General features: G+C 40.2%; 1 protein-coding gene across 1 annotated transcript; it reads right to left on the reverse strand.

Annotated features, from left to right (window-relative positions):
• Positions 1–10,438: 10,438 nt before the first annotated feature.
• On the reverse strand, positions 10,439–15,529 carry LOC306936504 (migration and invasion enhancer 1-like). The gene is made up of 4 exons (XM_079520039.1): positions 15,371–15,529; positions 15,058–15,155; positions 14,329–14,405; positions 10,439–11,662 (listed from the first exon to the last, which is right to left on the reverse strand). The coding sequence occupies exons 1-4, from the start codon at positions 15,397–15,399 to the stop codon at positions 11,579–11,581; spliced, it is 288 nt and encodes a 95-aa protein (XP_079376165.1). The 5' UTR covers positions 15,400–15,529; the 3' UTR covers positions 10,439–11,578.
• Positions 15,530–16,292: the final 763 nt, after the last annotated feature.

Raw genomic sequence — 16,292 nt, forward strand, 5'->3', positions numbered from 1 at the left:
AACCCCATTCAAACCTATTTAGGTTCATCTTACGGTGGACATGTTTGCCTGAAAATAAATCTTTGAAATGTTTCATAGTTTTAGAAATATATAGTGCAAGGACACTTCGACACCAACTCTGGGGGAGCCCGGGTTCGAACTGGCAACCTTGCAGTTACCATCCAGCCACTCTACCCCATGAGCCACCACCGCCCTGTTTTCGTTTGGTTTTACTATAGTTTATGACAGAATGGAGAGAGAAAGCTAAATTCATTGACAAAGTACATTTGGAATTTGTCACCCATCCTACACACCCTATACAGAATATGACATCACCAGGCATCATTCGGGCTGATCATCTTCTTCATTGCCCAAGAAATTCATGATCTTGGAGTCTAATCTGGGACATCAACTAAACTAAAGGGACTCCTTTGGGAAAAATATATGAATGAAAAACAAGACAAACTGACATTTGCATGCATTTACAAATACTTGTTGACAGTAAAATGATTGTGTTTGAGCTGTTAACTACGAATAGTTTATATATCATATAAAATTACCATAAACCATATTAATAAAGGCCATCTTATCTGATATTATATAAATATTGCTTATTAGTAGATTCTGTCTATGTGGTAGGAAGACTATTTATCTCATAAAGGGGATGCTGATCACAACTGAAAGAAATAACTCCAGAACATCTGCATTCAATGTATAGTCAACACATATTTTCATCATACAGAAAGTGAAGCCTGAAGAAGGTCAGTAGACTGAAAGCTTTCAAAATAAATACTTTGATTGTGCGCAGATCTGAGTGTGCGGAGCTTCCCTTTATTTTTCTTATTTTCCCTTTATGACTCCAGCACCTCTTTTAAGTTTTTTCAGCAGATGAGCGGTGGTTCTTTTTACATTTTTGTCATCATCATACAGAAAGTGAAATAGCAAATCAGCTTCTAGGAACCATTTGGAAAGAGCTTATAAAAACAAGAAGTGTCTCTTTAATACTTGAACCATAGCATCCCTGTTCTGAGTATGTCCCAATAGGTGAACAACCATCAGTACAAACTCACAAAGCATCAATACACAATGTGCTGTGATCCTTTATATCAGCATAATGTTTGTCAAAGAGATTTGATGAAAAGAGGGGAAAAGGAGTGGGCTATGGACAGACTCCTGTAGGACTTTGGTCTGACAGTGTGTATTAATGACTACAGCTTGGAGTTACAATACCTGGAGGCACACAGGCTGACTGATTGCTGGTTGCTGGTTCCATTCTCTGCACAGTAGAGTGCAGGCAAGTGGTGTGTATCAGTTACACATTTATATTGCCTGTTAATGGAATAGAAAATACTTTATTTGACAAAGAAGGGATAGACATTAGAGCAGCTCAGACAGTTTAAGCCTTTTTTTATTTGCCATTTGCACAAGTGCATAAGACATTTTGGAGCTCAGCTCCCAGGGTCAACATTTAAAAAAAAGACATAAAAGGACCAGGCCGGCCTAGCGGGTCGTGCGTTCGAGTCCCGATCCCGACGACCTTTGTTGCGTCCCCCCCCCCCAATCTCTCTCCCCGTTTACTGTCTACCTACTGTGTAAATAAATACTTCATAGTCTAACAAAAAACTGCAAAAAGAGTGCAATTCATCTAATATGATTCAGTTCATCTCTCAAGATTCAGTTAATTGTCTCCACCAGGCCGAAGGCATGGGGAGAGAGTATGTTTTGCACTCCGTCGGTCCGTCCGTCCGTGTGTCCGTCCTTCCTTCCGTCCGTCTGTGTACAGCTAATCTCCGGCACCGTTAACCCGGTCGATGCCAAACTTTGCACACACACTCCCTGGATGGCAACGATGAACCTCTGCCCCGCATTTTCCAGAACGGCCTGTTATAGCGCCACCATGAGGCAGCTTTTCACATTTTTACCTACAACTGCACCGATCTGCGTGAAACGTGGCATGCACACTCCCTAGTGGCCAAGGACAAACCTTTGACCTGCAATTTCCGCATCTGCCTTTTATAGCGCCACCAGGAGGCTGACTTTTGTAAAACACCTTTTTTGATATTACTCCTCCAGATTCTGTCCACAAATCTCACAAATCGTTACACAGTATCTCTATGGTCATGTGCTCAAGTCGGATCTGTCCGATATTTCATATTCCATCCTAATTGGCTATAATTGGCTTTCACAGTTTGCAAGATTGCCCCGTTTTGAACAAAAGCCTCAAATCATGAACGCAGCATACAATTTACGTGAAATCTTTCACACATTTTCTTACTAGGCTGAGGAATATATCCCACCCTTTTCACATTGGCCTGTTATAGCGCCACCAACAGGTTGATTTTTGCAAAACACATTTTTGGAACAAAATGCCTCAAATCATCCAATTGCCATCAAAGGCTCCTAAACATTACTCCTAAACATTTTGCCAAACATCACACACACTCCTATCCTCCTGGTGGAGACCTGTGCCCGGAAGGGCACTTTTTCTAGTCTGTCATGATTCAGTTCTGTAATATCGACTACCGTCCTAAATGTCCTCGACTGCTAATCGCACAGTGACAGGAAACTGTTAATGCTGTCAAAGTACCTTTGAGCAAGACACTGAACCTCAAATATTTGTGTAGCCTATATATCTGGGTGAGAAAACTTTCTTCGTCCTTTTTTTCAAACTTAACTACAGGAGCGGTGGTCTCAAAAACATTAACACGCTTTTTAATTGCACTTTGAGCACAGAGCACTTTATGAGCATGATAAAATAAAAGGAAAAATGTTTCCCTAAGTCTCAGTCTATAGAAGTTTTTACTTCATTTTGTTATACAGGGAGCGAGTCGTGTTCGGTCAAGTTTTCCTCTAAGAAAGGTGACAGGCAGACACATTTAATTTGCTCTCAATTAAATATTTTTTTATTTTGTATTATTAAATCAGGACTGGTAAAAATTACGTGTTGTCAGAGCAACATTCATGCCAGTTCTGGGACCATATTAGAAAAACTATATTTTGTGCTGCAAAGCAATAGAGCAGCATAGTTAAATTAATTAAATTAATTCAACCTGGGAGGATCAGAGGACTGATTTGTGCAAAAACTATCACATGTCTCTACTAACAGCACAGTACAGTTGCGAGGCCCATTACATTTGTACATTCTCTGAATTAAATTAAAGTTAATGAAATGAACACATTTCCAGAGTAGCATCACTCCCTAAAAACTACAAATACTTTAAAGCGAAACAATGTTAACATTTTATTTTGTCCAATCTGTATGGTAGTCTAGAAGAATATGTTATTACAATATAACTTATACAATTGGGGTGGTTGAATTTTGTCTATATGCACTTCCATTGAAATTTAGATTGTGTCAAAGGTCATGTCTCACCAAAACACAGGACCTGGCACAAATTTTGAGACTCAATTTATCTTAATTGATAAACACTACGGGGTAGAAGAAGAGGAAAGTTACATAGTGCAGCTTTGACTATTTCTCCCCCCATGTCTTTGAGTTGTGAGAAATGTGCATTGATTCATTCTCTTTGTGGATTCAAATATTCCATTTTAGTTAAAGACAGTTGTATTTGACAGTTGTATAAGGTTCTATTTCCTAGGGGGATGCGGTGGAATCCATGCTTCTGATATCATTCAATTTATCACCGGTGGGGATATGTTGCCTCTGCTCCTGGTCAGACCGACTTAAACATAAGCTAGGACTAGTAGCATGCCAAGGTTTTTGCTATTGCCATTGAGAATGCATTGGGCGTTTAAGTTAAATAACTCCGAAACTACAAATCATTTCAAAGTAAAAAGTTCCAGCATGTGTCTCCACAGTAAGCTGAATTATAAAATGTGTGAATAGAGTTTCTAGGTGAAAGTAATGTTTTGACTTGCCATAGAGCTGCCATTGAGCCCCATTATAAATGTCTCAAATTTGAAAGCACTATATTTCTAAAACTATGAAACATTTCAAAGATTTCTTTTCAGGCAAACATGTCCACCGTAAGATGAACCTAAATAGGTTTGAATGGGGTTTCTAGGTGTAAGTATGTAGGACTAGTAGCATGCGAAAGTTTGTGCTATTTCCATTGAAAATGCATTGGGCGTTTAAGTTAAATACGGGGGGGGGGGGGGGGGGGACATATTTTGACAGCAGAAACTGCCTGTCATAATTTCTCCCCCTCCCTATTCCAAAGCCCCCCCAGGTACATTATATATTTAAACTATTTTCAGCAATGGTACACTTATTTTTTCAGTGGGTAGATCTTGTTGAGCTGGTCATTTTGAAAGTAGATCTCACGTCATAAATGTGTGGGCACCCCTGAGCTACAGTATGCCTTTATTTTGTGGAAATGTTTGAAACTGTCTGATATTCTATGCTTAATTCATATTTGACATCATTCAAGTAAAACAAATTCTGGCAAATTTTCAACAACAAAAATTATCTAAGATCTACAAGCTCACAACGCATCGTGGTGCAACGAATTGTGTGTTTGTAGATCACAAGAATACTGGAAAGCCTGCCTCAAAACACAGTCACCGCGGGCGTACAGCCGGCAGAACTGCCCAGCCTGGTATTCCTAAACGTAACCTAAGTAAGCTAAAACGGTTAAACCTAACCTTATTCCTAACTTTAACCTCAGTAAAACGGTGCCAAAACCTAACCCTATTCCTAAACGTAATCGCGGAAAAACTATGCCTAACCTTAAACATATTTCTAACTTTATTCTCAGTAAAACAAATACAAGAATACAAGAACCGCCCCACCGAGCGGCCTGCGTGAGGTCTGCGAAAAGAAAATGAGGGCGAGCATTCTGGATAACGATCACAATTCGAACCCTGGCTATGAGCACTCTTGTTTGAGTTAATGGGGAAAAAACAGACAGTGTAAAGATATAAGGGTGTGAGTGAGTGAGTGAGTGTGTGAGTGAGTGAGTGAGTGTCTTGGCGGGGTGTGTAGAGCATTTGGCCCAAACTAAATGCACTATGGCATAGATGTGATATCGGCAATTTGTGGGAGTTATCTACTGTGCCCATGTGTTTCAGTGAAGTACTTATTGGCATTATCTGTTGTAATATGTAGACACTCCCAGTTGTCAGAGTCCACCCTAGTGGTGCACGTCTCAACAAAGTTCCAATTTCCAACATTTCAGAGGCACTTAAAACCAAACCAGTCAATAAATGGGGGAATTGAGAGGAATGCCTAAGGAAAAACCTGAATAACTGACTGGAGAAACATAACAAATGCATCTTCTGCATGTGGACTGCATGATAACATCCTATAATGCTCTAGTGCATAGGTCCAGGATATAGATTTTAGATCAAGATGCAAAAAGAAAAAGATCCTAAAGACTATAAAAGAGGGCTTGTTATTGGGGCACGGGTTTGCAGGAGCTTCAGTCAGAAAGACTGCTCGAAGGACAAGTCTGTTTTTACATATAATAGGAACAGTGACTAATTAAATCTGCATTAAAATAGAAGGGAAATATTCCATAAATAGACATTTTGGTCAAAAGCACACATGATCTTGATGCTCATGCATTAGTGTGAACAGGGCTTCCTCGTTAAAGAGATCTTTATCTCAATGGGATTTTCTCCTGTATACATAAATAAGCAAATCTTCCTTTAATTTTACATTTCCTGAATTGACATTCTCAGTCACCTGAGACTAAGAATGTCAATTCAGGAAATGTAAAAGTAGACTGTCAGCAAGAAGAGTCCAATGACAACTACATAGAGAAATGTGTAAACATACAGTACACCAAGGGAATGGTACAGGCCTGAATGCTTGATCCCGACAGTGAGGGGGGCGGTGGCTCTGTTATGCTGTGCAGAGAATGTTCCTGGCAAAGTTGGGTCCACTTGTCAACACAAGAGTCACTGCAAATCAATACAAAGTTATTCTGACTGATCACCTGTATCCAATTCTGAAACGTTTCCATCCTGACGGGAGTTGTCTCTTCGGGGGTGATGACAATCAATGCCACCATGCACACGGCCTGAGGGGTTACGGAATGGTATGTGAATGATATGCCTTATATGGCCTTCGAAGTCACCAGATCTCAACCTAAATGAACACCGGGATTTTGCAATCTCCAACAGCATCAAATACTTTACCTACTGTTTTTGAGTGGTGCAGCCACTCCAATGCACAGCAATGTGTGTCCCTATATGTGTCTGTCTGTTTAGGCTGGGTACCAACAGGTGACAAAGTGGCGCTGTTGAGCTTCACACTGTGCACAGGTGCATGATGGGAAGCTGAGTTTTTAGCAGCACACACACACACACACACACCAGGGTGGAGGGCTTGTACAGTACAGTACAGTACAGTACAGTACAGTACAGTACAGTACAGTACAGTACAGTACAGTCTGAATATTTATCACAATATTTATCATTTGTCACCTAGCCTGGGATCAATACCATTTTCGGGTTTCTGATCTGGTCTGGAGCGGAAATAACTTTACGTCATCAGGTGGCCGGAATCAACGACTTTTTCAACTCTGAAACCTCCAGAATAATTCCCGAAGTTTAAAATATGTTTAGTTTGGTTTCTTTTGTTATAATAATCGTTTTGTATGTCCATCGTTTATTCTAACTCATAATGTCACTAGCGAGACGCCAACCGGAACACACCACGGGTCGGGAACACAATTTACCCCCCTTATTTTCTAAACCGCATCACGTGTCTCGGTTTTTGACGCGAGGTCACCCGGGTTGAACCACAGAGGAAACCAGGAGTCACTGTCAACTCCAAGTGTCACTGTGTGATCAAACAGGTTGACCTTCCACTGTGTCAGCTGGAAATTCGAACAGTAAAAATGTGTTGTTACCTTAACCAGAATGGTAGTCAAAGGAAAATCAAATCATCACGTGAGTCTGAAAATGTGCCTGAAAGTAACAACATTATCCATTCATTGACACTTGCTGTTCTTTCTAAAACTTCCATATATGAACAGAGATCCTGGCAGGGTGTTTTGAAGTTGGTCTGCATCTTCTCCCTTTAGCAGATATATTCAGAGTTAAGAATGTTACACACAGTGTAACAATAGGATGCTATTACTGAAATACATGAATGAGAAGAACTTCTGTACAACCATATGGAAACTCAGTTAACAAATAACAGACATGAATAAGAAAGTTCAAGTTCAGTAATACATCACAACAGCCAATAAAAAAAAAAATCGAGTATCAATTTAAGCATTTAGCAGATGCTTATCAGGGTGACTTCTAAATTTGACCAGTTGATGCTTGTCTGGTTGGACCTAACCAGGCACGGACTGGCACAGAAAATCAGCCCTGGCATTTGTGGTCTTCGCAGGCCCAAAGACGGCTCAAAGACGCTACTATGTCTTATTTATTACTTTGTCCTTTTGTTTTGGCTCAGCCCCGGCCCCATGACTGGCCAGCCCTTCTGGCATCTGCCAGAATTGCCAGACTGTCCAATCCGGAGCGTGGAACTAAATTTAAACCATAGCTAGTAAATATCACATTGGAGTTTTCTCTTCTTTAAATGAAGGACTGTGGCTCCAAACCAGCAGGTCTGCGCAGATGTCCTCTATCAGCTTCAGAGCAAGCAGGCTGGCATGAATTATCATTGGTTACCAGAATGCATGTCAAAGACCCACCTAGTCACAGAGACATACTGTAGCCTACTGTATTTGCATTTCAATAGAGGGTATGCGTGTGACATCATCAAACCTGGAAGTTATGCAGGAATGCCTACTGAGTGGCAAAAAACTACTTACTGGCCTTGACAGCCCATGCATCCAAACAGAAAAGTCCTATCTGATTGTATTAAATAACGTTAAACAATGTTAATCTCACTTTGCATGTTGCTTTGCCACTCAATGTGCCATTAACTTTAAGCATGCGCATACCCTCTATTCACCAAACTTCTGATGATTATGAAGCAGCCACCTGTCTATTAGCTATTATGATAAATATGGCTTAATCTATTTTGAATTCAGTTAATTCAACAATTTACTTGAAGACACTTTATTCTGTAAATCATTTGTTGAAGTGAGAATACACATTTTCAGTAAAGTAAGATCAGATCTTCACTTTGATGCCATGGTCACATACCTTTTACTTTCATTATAGCCTATTTTGGACTTCTTTGATACAGCAAAAAGTGCATTAGATTTTTCATTCCAAAGACACTGTCCTGAGGAAGATAGAAAGGGTTGAGGTTGGCTCCCCCTAGTGTACCAATACCTGAACACATAAAAACAAGAATGTTGTCACAGAGCATGCAGCCAGATAAGAGTTATGGCATTTGAATGAGTCTATAAAAGATCTGCAGGTAGATACGAGTTATGCAATAATAATGTTATAAGCACTTCCAGGATTAAATTCATTGGATATCATGAGAATGCCACATAGTACATGTCCTACATACTCTGACACCTTCATCACATAAATAAACTAAGGCTAACGTATACTATTAATTACACATATGCACTTAACTGTTTCTACTCTGTATTAACTTAAATGTGAATTCCGCCCTACAAGGAAATGTACTGCCATTGTGATTATGTCTACCATACAATGTTGCTAGGTTGTACTGTATATCTGAACATTTGATATTTTAACTACATGCATGCATCCTTTATTTAGATGTTTTTAATCCAAGCTGGCACCCCAGGCCTAGATTTTATGATGTATGGTGAAATTGGTATGTCAAAGCGATACGAAACTTGAAAGACAATTGGTAACAGCAGGTAATGTTGCTTAGTCATCCTGAAGTTAACACACATTACAAAGGAATGACAGCAGGATAAGAAACATACGTGTCAAATTCACAGTTGAGTCTAGTCAACCCTGTTTACCCAGTAGGTCAATCACATCATTTGTTCTTTTAATTTCCATCTATGATATGGGAACACCCCAAAATAGGGACACATGTTGAAAGTGGTTAAATATCTGCAGACTTATAAATCAATTGTATATGCATGCTATTTGACATTTCTATTCAATTGACATTTTCATAATTACAAAATGGCAATGCAGAATGCAGCAATTATCTTAACTTGGCTTTTGATCATACCTAGAGGTTATTGTATCTATTTAATTGTAAATGTTTTTTTATGCTATGGGCACACATGAATATTTTTTGTTGCTTTTAATTTAGTGAGTATAAAATATAAATATGCTCTATAAAGTTTTATTTTATTCTATTTAACAAAGTCTTTGTTTCATGGCTTGAACACATGTGGGCTGGCAAACGCCTACAAATCTAAACAGATGTGTGAAACAGGTTCTACCAGTACCGTTTACAGTATCAGTATCCAGTGAGTCTCAATGATACTATTTTCAGAGTGACAACATAATGCATTTTTTTGTATTACCCCAAAAACGTCCACCTATAATGACATGCACAAAATGTGGATGGCGGGTCTAAAGTGGTTAAGAAACATTACCACTGTGCGTGATTTGACAACAGGTCGTTTCGAGGACGCAATCTGATTAGTTGAAACAGCCTTCTAGCTGTGCCTTAAACCAGAATACTTAATCAAAACATAGAAATCAGCTGCTCTGACTCGCAGCGGACTGGGTTGCTATAGCTAGCGAGTTTCTTGGGACATTTGTAGTCGTAGTGGCTACATTGGCCATTGAAAAAAAATTTCTTTTTTGCGACTATCTTACTTTTAAGGGTCACTGTTGTATAATTGCAATATTACACTCGAGGGTGTTCTTTATCGTGCACTTCATTAAGGCATGCATTAATGACAATAAAGAACACCCTCGAGTGTAATATCGCATAATTCAGGGCTTCTGTTGGCATATGCATGCTACTGTATATTAGGGACTGTACAGGTAGCATTCTCTGGAGACAATCACATCATGGCAGTGCTATTCAGTAGAGTATGAGTATGCTATTATCAAAAGTCATTAGGTGAACAATCGTACCACTTTTAGGAGTAGTTGTCATGGTAAGCTACAAAACAACCAAGCCTGCCAGCTACATTGCTGCTGAGTCACTGTGGAAACGTAGGGTTAATTAGCATAAGGAAGTGGTTAACAATAAGAATGTTTTTCTTTACACAAATGGAACGGAGAAGGAATTTTGGAGATAAAGAGTGGAAACGATTAAACAAAAACATGACTGACGCAGGTTGGCCGTTGGAGTGCTGAACAGAGTTGAAGCCAGATTCACTTTTTGTAGCACGTCATGCCCCCCACGAGCAACCCACTTGAGCCCTGTACAAAATTAATAAAACCAATAGGATTCCAACAGTGTGAAGTGCTGCCTTAATGGCAGCATGTCACCGACTTTCAATGAAAATGACTTGTATCGTGTTGCCTTGTCACCGCTAGTATGAACACAAAAGCATCACCTGTCAATGCTGGTGCAGGGGACCAATTAAAAGGTGCAGGGGACTAATTAAAAAAAGAAAAGAGGTTATAATTTAAAGTTAAACCAATGGTTGAGTCAACCAGAGAGAAGATCAATATTATAAAATAAGACAGCAATTATTTATACCTTTATTTAAAGAAAACCGTTGAGATTTTACATAGCAAACAGTTGAGTTGATGTGCGTAAGAAGAGATGACATAAGTGTGAGCCGAGATACTAGTTAGCATTGGTCCTCAGCCGCACTTATAATTGACCTGGCCAGTTTGAGTCAAACAAATATCTTGATACGAAAATTGGAGACCAAAAGAAACATGAATAACACAATGAGTAACATTCCATTACTTTTTTGGAGGTATGTTTATGTTGCAAGTTGACAGATGCCCCAAATAAACTACCTCTTTACAATAATTGTTTTAATTTGCTTATCACAAGATTTCAGGGTCAAACTGGCCTAACCTTGTAAAGTGCAATGAAAAGGAAAACAAATATGTAACTGGACATTAAATTGGCATATTGGCCAAGAGGTAATAACTGAGACTATGTTTTAACCCATTTAGACCTGATGGAACCTGTAACCTGTCGTTTTACCTTTGAATCCGGATGCTACCTCTGTCTCATTAGTTATTGCTATATATGTACCAACATAATTTCATATATATATTTTTTAATACGAATTTGAAGGTTTTTAGGAAACCGTAGGTTAGGTTTTAGAAGGCGTTTTTAGAGTCGGCCTCAGGTCTAAATGGGTTAAATTGTAGAAGACATTTCCATACCATCTTCTGTAGATTGGAAATTATTGTAAAAATGTCATAGTAGCCATTAACTAGAAACAAAAAAATAATAAAATCAGCTTGAGGCATTTGAAATATAAAACAGCTTCCCTCCAGCATGCATGGTCTTCTTCTCCCGGTCTATGTTCCTATAAGAGGGAACTTCCAAGACGTGGGACATCATACCATAACGGTGTACATTTTAACATTACAGTAATCATTAATGTCCTGGAACACCATAATGGGAACGTGGAGGGGAGACAGAAGGCACAACATAGCCTTGTTGTGATGGAGCTCCATACCAGAACCAGTAGCAAGTGGTATCAGTGCATCTCTGTTGATGCGTTAAGAAGAGAGCAAGGTCTTTTCCTGTACAGTTGTGCCAAGATGGATTAAGCAACACACGACAGTGGCAGTAAGGGATTGCACTGGCCTTTCTTGACATCTCTGGAGGGTAGGGTCTTCAAGCCGGAGGGAGGGCAATTCACATGATGACACAGGGCGCACGGCTTTTAGTGATCTTCTGTACAGGTTTGCCATCCTGGGCTTTCTGGATTGCATCCATGATCTGCATTAGAGGGAGTGATAAAAGTAGAAATCACATACTATGCAAGTATGCAGGCATGGATTATTTCATGCCAGTCCTTTCATTGTGGAAAAGGGCCTCGATCATGTCATGTCAACGTTAAGTGTGTGCATGCTGTGACTGTAAGCGACCATTTACCAAACATTGGGTCAGGACCCATTTGTTGGTCACGAATCCATTTTAGTGGGTCGTAACTCGTGAGTACATTTTGTTTTTCTCCTTTATTTACCCAGGGTAGTAGCTGACCACAAGTGCTCATTTTCAGCTACGCCCTTCACATAGAAACACACAGACAGACACACATTAAAACCTGGGAGCTGAGTAGCTGACCCTGTTGGCCACTAAGCAGCTCCACTGGAACAGCTGGGGGTTCAGTGCCTTGCTCGAGGGCACTTCAGCGGTGTTGGGTGAGTGATGACGAATCACTTCCCGACCCAGATTTTTCCGGCCCGTCCGGGAAATCGAACCGGCAACATTTCGGCAACAAGGGTGCTCCTCCATCCCTTAGGCCACCGCTGCCCAAATATGGCTTTATTGTTTTTGTCTCCAAAATGTTTTCATTATTGTTAACGAGCGCCATTGTTTCTGGAAGGTTGACGGTTCGATTCCCTGGATCGTCAAGAAAGATCTGGGTGGGTAAGTGAATGGTCATCACTCAACACAACACTGCTAAAAAATGCCCTTGAGCAAGGCACTGAACCTCAAACTGCTCCAGTGGAGCCACTTATTGGCCAACAGTGTAAGTAGTTAGGTAAAGTTACCTTAAGTTGTGGCAACTCTGGGAAAAAAATGCTTACCACTAGCTTTCTTCACAGATGTGTTCATGAAGGTGTCTACTATCACAGAAAAAATTGTTCCAACCCAACTCCCTTGGGAAACTTTGTGACAGCTGCTGAAAGTTGGGGTACATTATAAGGCAAAATGTTATAAATTTCATTATGCTTTAAGTAGCATGTGACATGTCAAACTAGGGTGTTTACATGATTCTGAATCCATTCCAAACATTAGTTTTGCACGAAAAACACTCCTTGGGCTTAAAAAGGCCATAGGCGTCATCACAAATGTGATGACGTCAGCACATTTGGGGACATTTGGGAGCGTTCTATGGCTGAATTTAGCCTAAACGAGTGTTGTTCGTGCAAAACGAACGCTTGGAACGGGTTCAGAATCATGAAAACCCCCTAGTTTGACCCCTAGTTTGGCCATAGACCCCCTAGTTTGGCCATAGCCCAAATATGCCCAAATGTGCCGATTTCATCACATTTGTGATGACGGCTATGGCCATTTTTAGCCCAAGGAGTGTTTTTCGTGCAAAACTAATGCTTGGAATGGATTCAGAATGATGAAAAACCCCTAGTTTGACACGTCACATGCTACTTAAAGCATAATGAAATTTATAACATGTTGCCTTATAATGGTTGTATGGTACCCCAACTTTAAGCAGCTGTCACAAAGTTTCCCAAGGGAGTTGGGTTGGAACAAATTTTTCTGTGATAGTAGACACCTTTATGAACACATCTGTGATGAAAGCTAGTGGTAAGCATTTTTTTTCCAGATTTGCCATCACTTAAGCTAATTTTTCCTTATTAAAGACTATCCAAGGTTTTAATGCAGGTCTGTGTTTCTCTTTATTTATATATTTTTGGATCTTTTTCTGCCTTTATTTGATAGTTTACACTAAGATGACAGGAAATGGGGAGAGAGAGAGATGGGGAGTGACACGCAGCAAAGTTCGTCAGGATCAGGAGGCGACACGCGACACGCTGTCAAGCTGGATTAGCAGCATAGGTGCCTGGACCGCTAGGTCAGCCCAGGCCTGTCTGTGTTTGTTTCTAAATTATGTGCAGGGCGTTGCTGAAAATGAGCACTTGTGCTCAGCTACTAGTACCCTGGTTAAAAAAAAAAAACTGGAAGCCAATGACATGCCGCCATTAAGGCACACACTGCCACCCCTAATGAGAATTTGGCCCGAATAAAATTGTTTTTATCATGTCTGAACGAGGCCTAAGTGACACCCTGTCACTTATGGGGGGCATGACATGCTACAAAAATTGGATTTGGCTTCAACTTTGTTCAGCACTCCAATGACGCAGTGAAGTGTCAGTCATGTTTTGGTTTCATTGTTTCCACTCACCTTCTCTCTTTTCTAAAGATTTCCACAGTCGAGGTGAAAACAATGAACAATTTATAAATACAAATCACAGAAATCTCCTAAATTAGAAAACAAATGTTTATTCACGACACGTTGCGAGCCTGCAGAATGTCTATTTTCTACAATAAGGCGAGGACAGGCCTGTCAAAAGTCTTTTCTCCCTGGGCAAAATCCATACACCGAGAAAAAAGTGAGGACAAACACCAGACCTGAGAACTATTGCCTTTCAGCATTTGTAGCCTACTCGTCTGACAGGTATATCTCTTTGAAAACATTTAGTGCTTCTGATTGTGCGCTGGGGGGAGGGGGAGGGCCCGGGACGACGACAACACATCTTGCCTGCCCGACATGTCATTCCTGGAAACACCTCTGTTTTCACTAGTTTGGTTCGTGGGCAAACATCTGATTTCTCTTTTGGGTCTTGAGCTAAAAGGTTTGGGAACCACTGATGTAAAGTATGTATGGTGAAAGGATAACACACTGGAAGGATACTCACATCGTCTTCATAGGGGAAGCCGCTTGTCTCAAGCTTAGAGAAGACCAGCTGTCCGTTGATTTCAACCTCAAAACTGCCTGAATACACATTTAGAAATGTAACATCTCAGTTATTAATTCACTTATATTAGAACAGTGGCACTCAACCAACGGAGAGTCCCTCAAGGGGGGTTCCAGGCAGGTGGAAATAATGCTAAATGGAAAGTCGGTAACCAAATGGACCCTTGTAGATATTTAACTCTTGAGTGAGTGCAAAATGAAACCGGGTCCATTTGGTTTCATTTTACACTCTGTGGCAGCGGTGGCCGGACGGATAGCGGCGCGGTCTTGATACCGGAAGGTTCCTAGTTCGAATCAGCCGTCCGACACGTTAAAAATTACCACCGCTGAAGTGCCCTTGAACAAGGCATTAAACCACTACGATGAAATGTGTTCTATGAGCAGGGCCTGGCTGGAAACAAGTTCTTGAGCTTAGCCCAGATACCCTGGGTAAATATAGATTTCATTTCACTCAATAGTTATTTTTTTGTTAAACAGCTTCATTACTTAATTTACAATTACAAGATTTGATCAATGCTTGCCCGTTATCTTTCCTATGGTACCACATCAATACAGCATGGAATCTTAGCCAACGAGAATATTCTTTAGTTTTGCGTCGGCTAGGCTTAATCACATTCACCACCGGCAACAGCCATAATGTCTGGGTTTAGTGGTTACTACTTTAACTTACTTGATCTTCCCTTGAAGCCTGATACCTCCGCATCGGGAAACTCCTCGGTGACAACCCGAGCGAGTTCCCGATAGCGGGGCTCGTACCCTCATCCACCGCTGAAAAAAGAAAACCCCATTCAATGACCAGCTAGAAATTGCTACAGATAGCTTAGCAGCCGTTTTAGCTAGGGTTAGCGCTAACGCTAGTTAGTTATCGACTAATTTAGAATAGATAATGTTACAAATACTGAAACCATTACAATAAATAACTAAAAAACACACAATAATGTAGGTGTACTAGGTGGGGAAGAATAACACAGTGACATAGCTACCAATATTCGACTCGGACGTTCACAACCATCGCTGCTCTGGTTATGATCTTCTAGAAAGCATAGAGTTGGGTGTTGGGTCATACAGTGTGTGATGTACAATACATCAAGCGTCAACAAGCCGTGGCCATGGGCCATGGGCTATATACCAGTTCCGACTTCCGATATACGACACTTCCGATTGTACTTCAAAGTAAGAGTTGGGCTAACTCTACTCCACCCCATATATATATATATATATATATATATATATATATATATATATATATATATATATATATATATATTGCATTTTCTAATGTAATTTACCTGTATACAGACTAAATTATGTTATTAGTCTCCAAATGGATACAATTGGTATCCCAACTGAAAATGACACTATCTTCTGTTTAAAGGACAACTTTAGTTTTTTTCAACCAAGGTTCATGTTTTAGGTTGTTATCAGAGAAAGTAAAAGATGAGTGTGTGAGTGCATTCGAGCATGGGGCTAAATATGTATTTTATTACAACATTTTATAGCGATATTTTTTAAATTATTATTTACTATAGTCCTACTAGACCCCAAGAAATTACATCTGGCCACAAAAGATCACAGGATCTACTGAATGTGGTATGGTAGCCTACTGGGGGGAAGCCACACTGTGTGTCATAGGCTCAATATGTCAGTTTGACACATTCAATTGCTCACTTGTTCACAATGAAACCACCACCAGCCAAGAAGAGATTCATAATTCATGAATCATAATTGAATCATAATAGTCACGGGGGCGGGCCCCGTGACAATTATAAGAACTCGTCTCTGCAGGCTTTTTCCATTTATCCAAATGAGATAGACAGTCACCACTCTATAGTTGCCAATTTGTCACTAAGGGGTTTGTCATTCAGATTTTTGGGCAGATAGCACACTCTTCCCACAGTTGACATA

The sequence above is a fragment of the Electrona antarctica genome, assembly GCF_951216825.1.
Source record: "Electrona antarctica genome assembly, chromosome: 14".
NCBI classification, from domain to species: domain Eukaryota; kingdom Metazoa; phylum Chordata; class Actinopteri; order Myctophiformes; family Myctophidae; genus Electrona; species Electrona antarctica.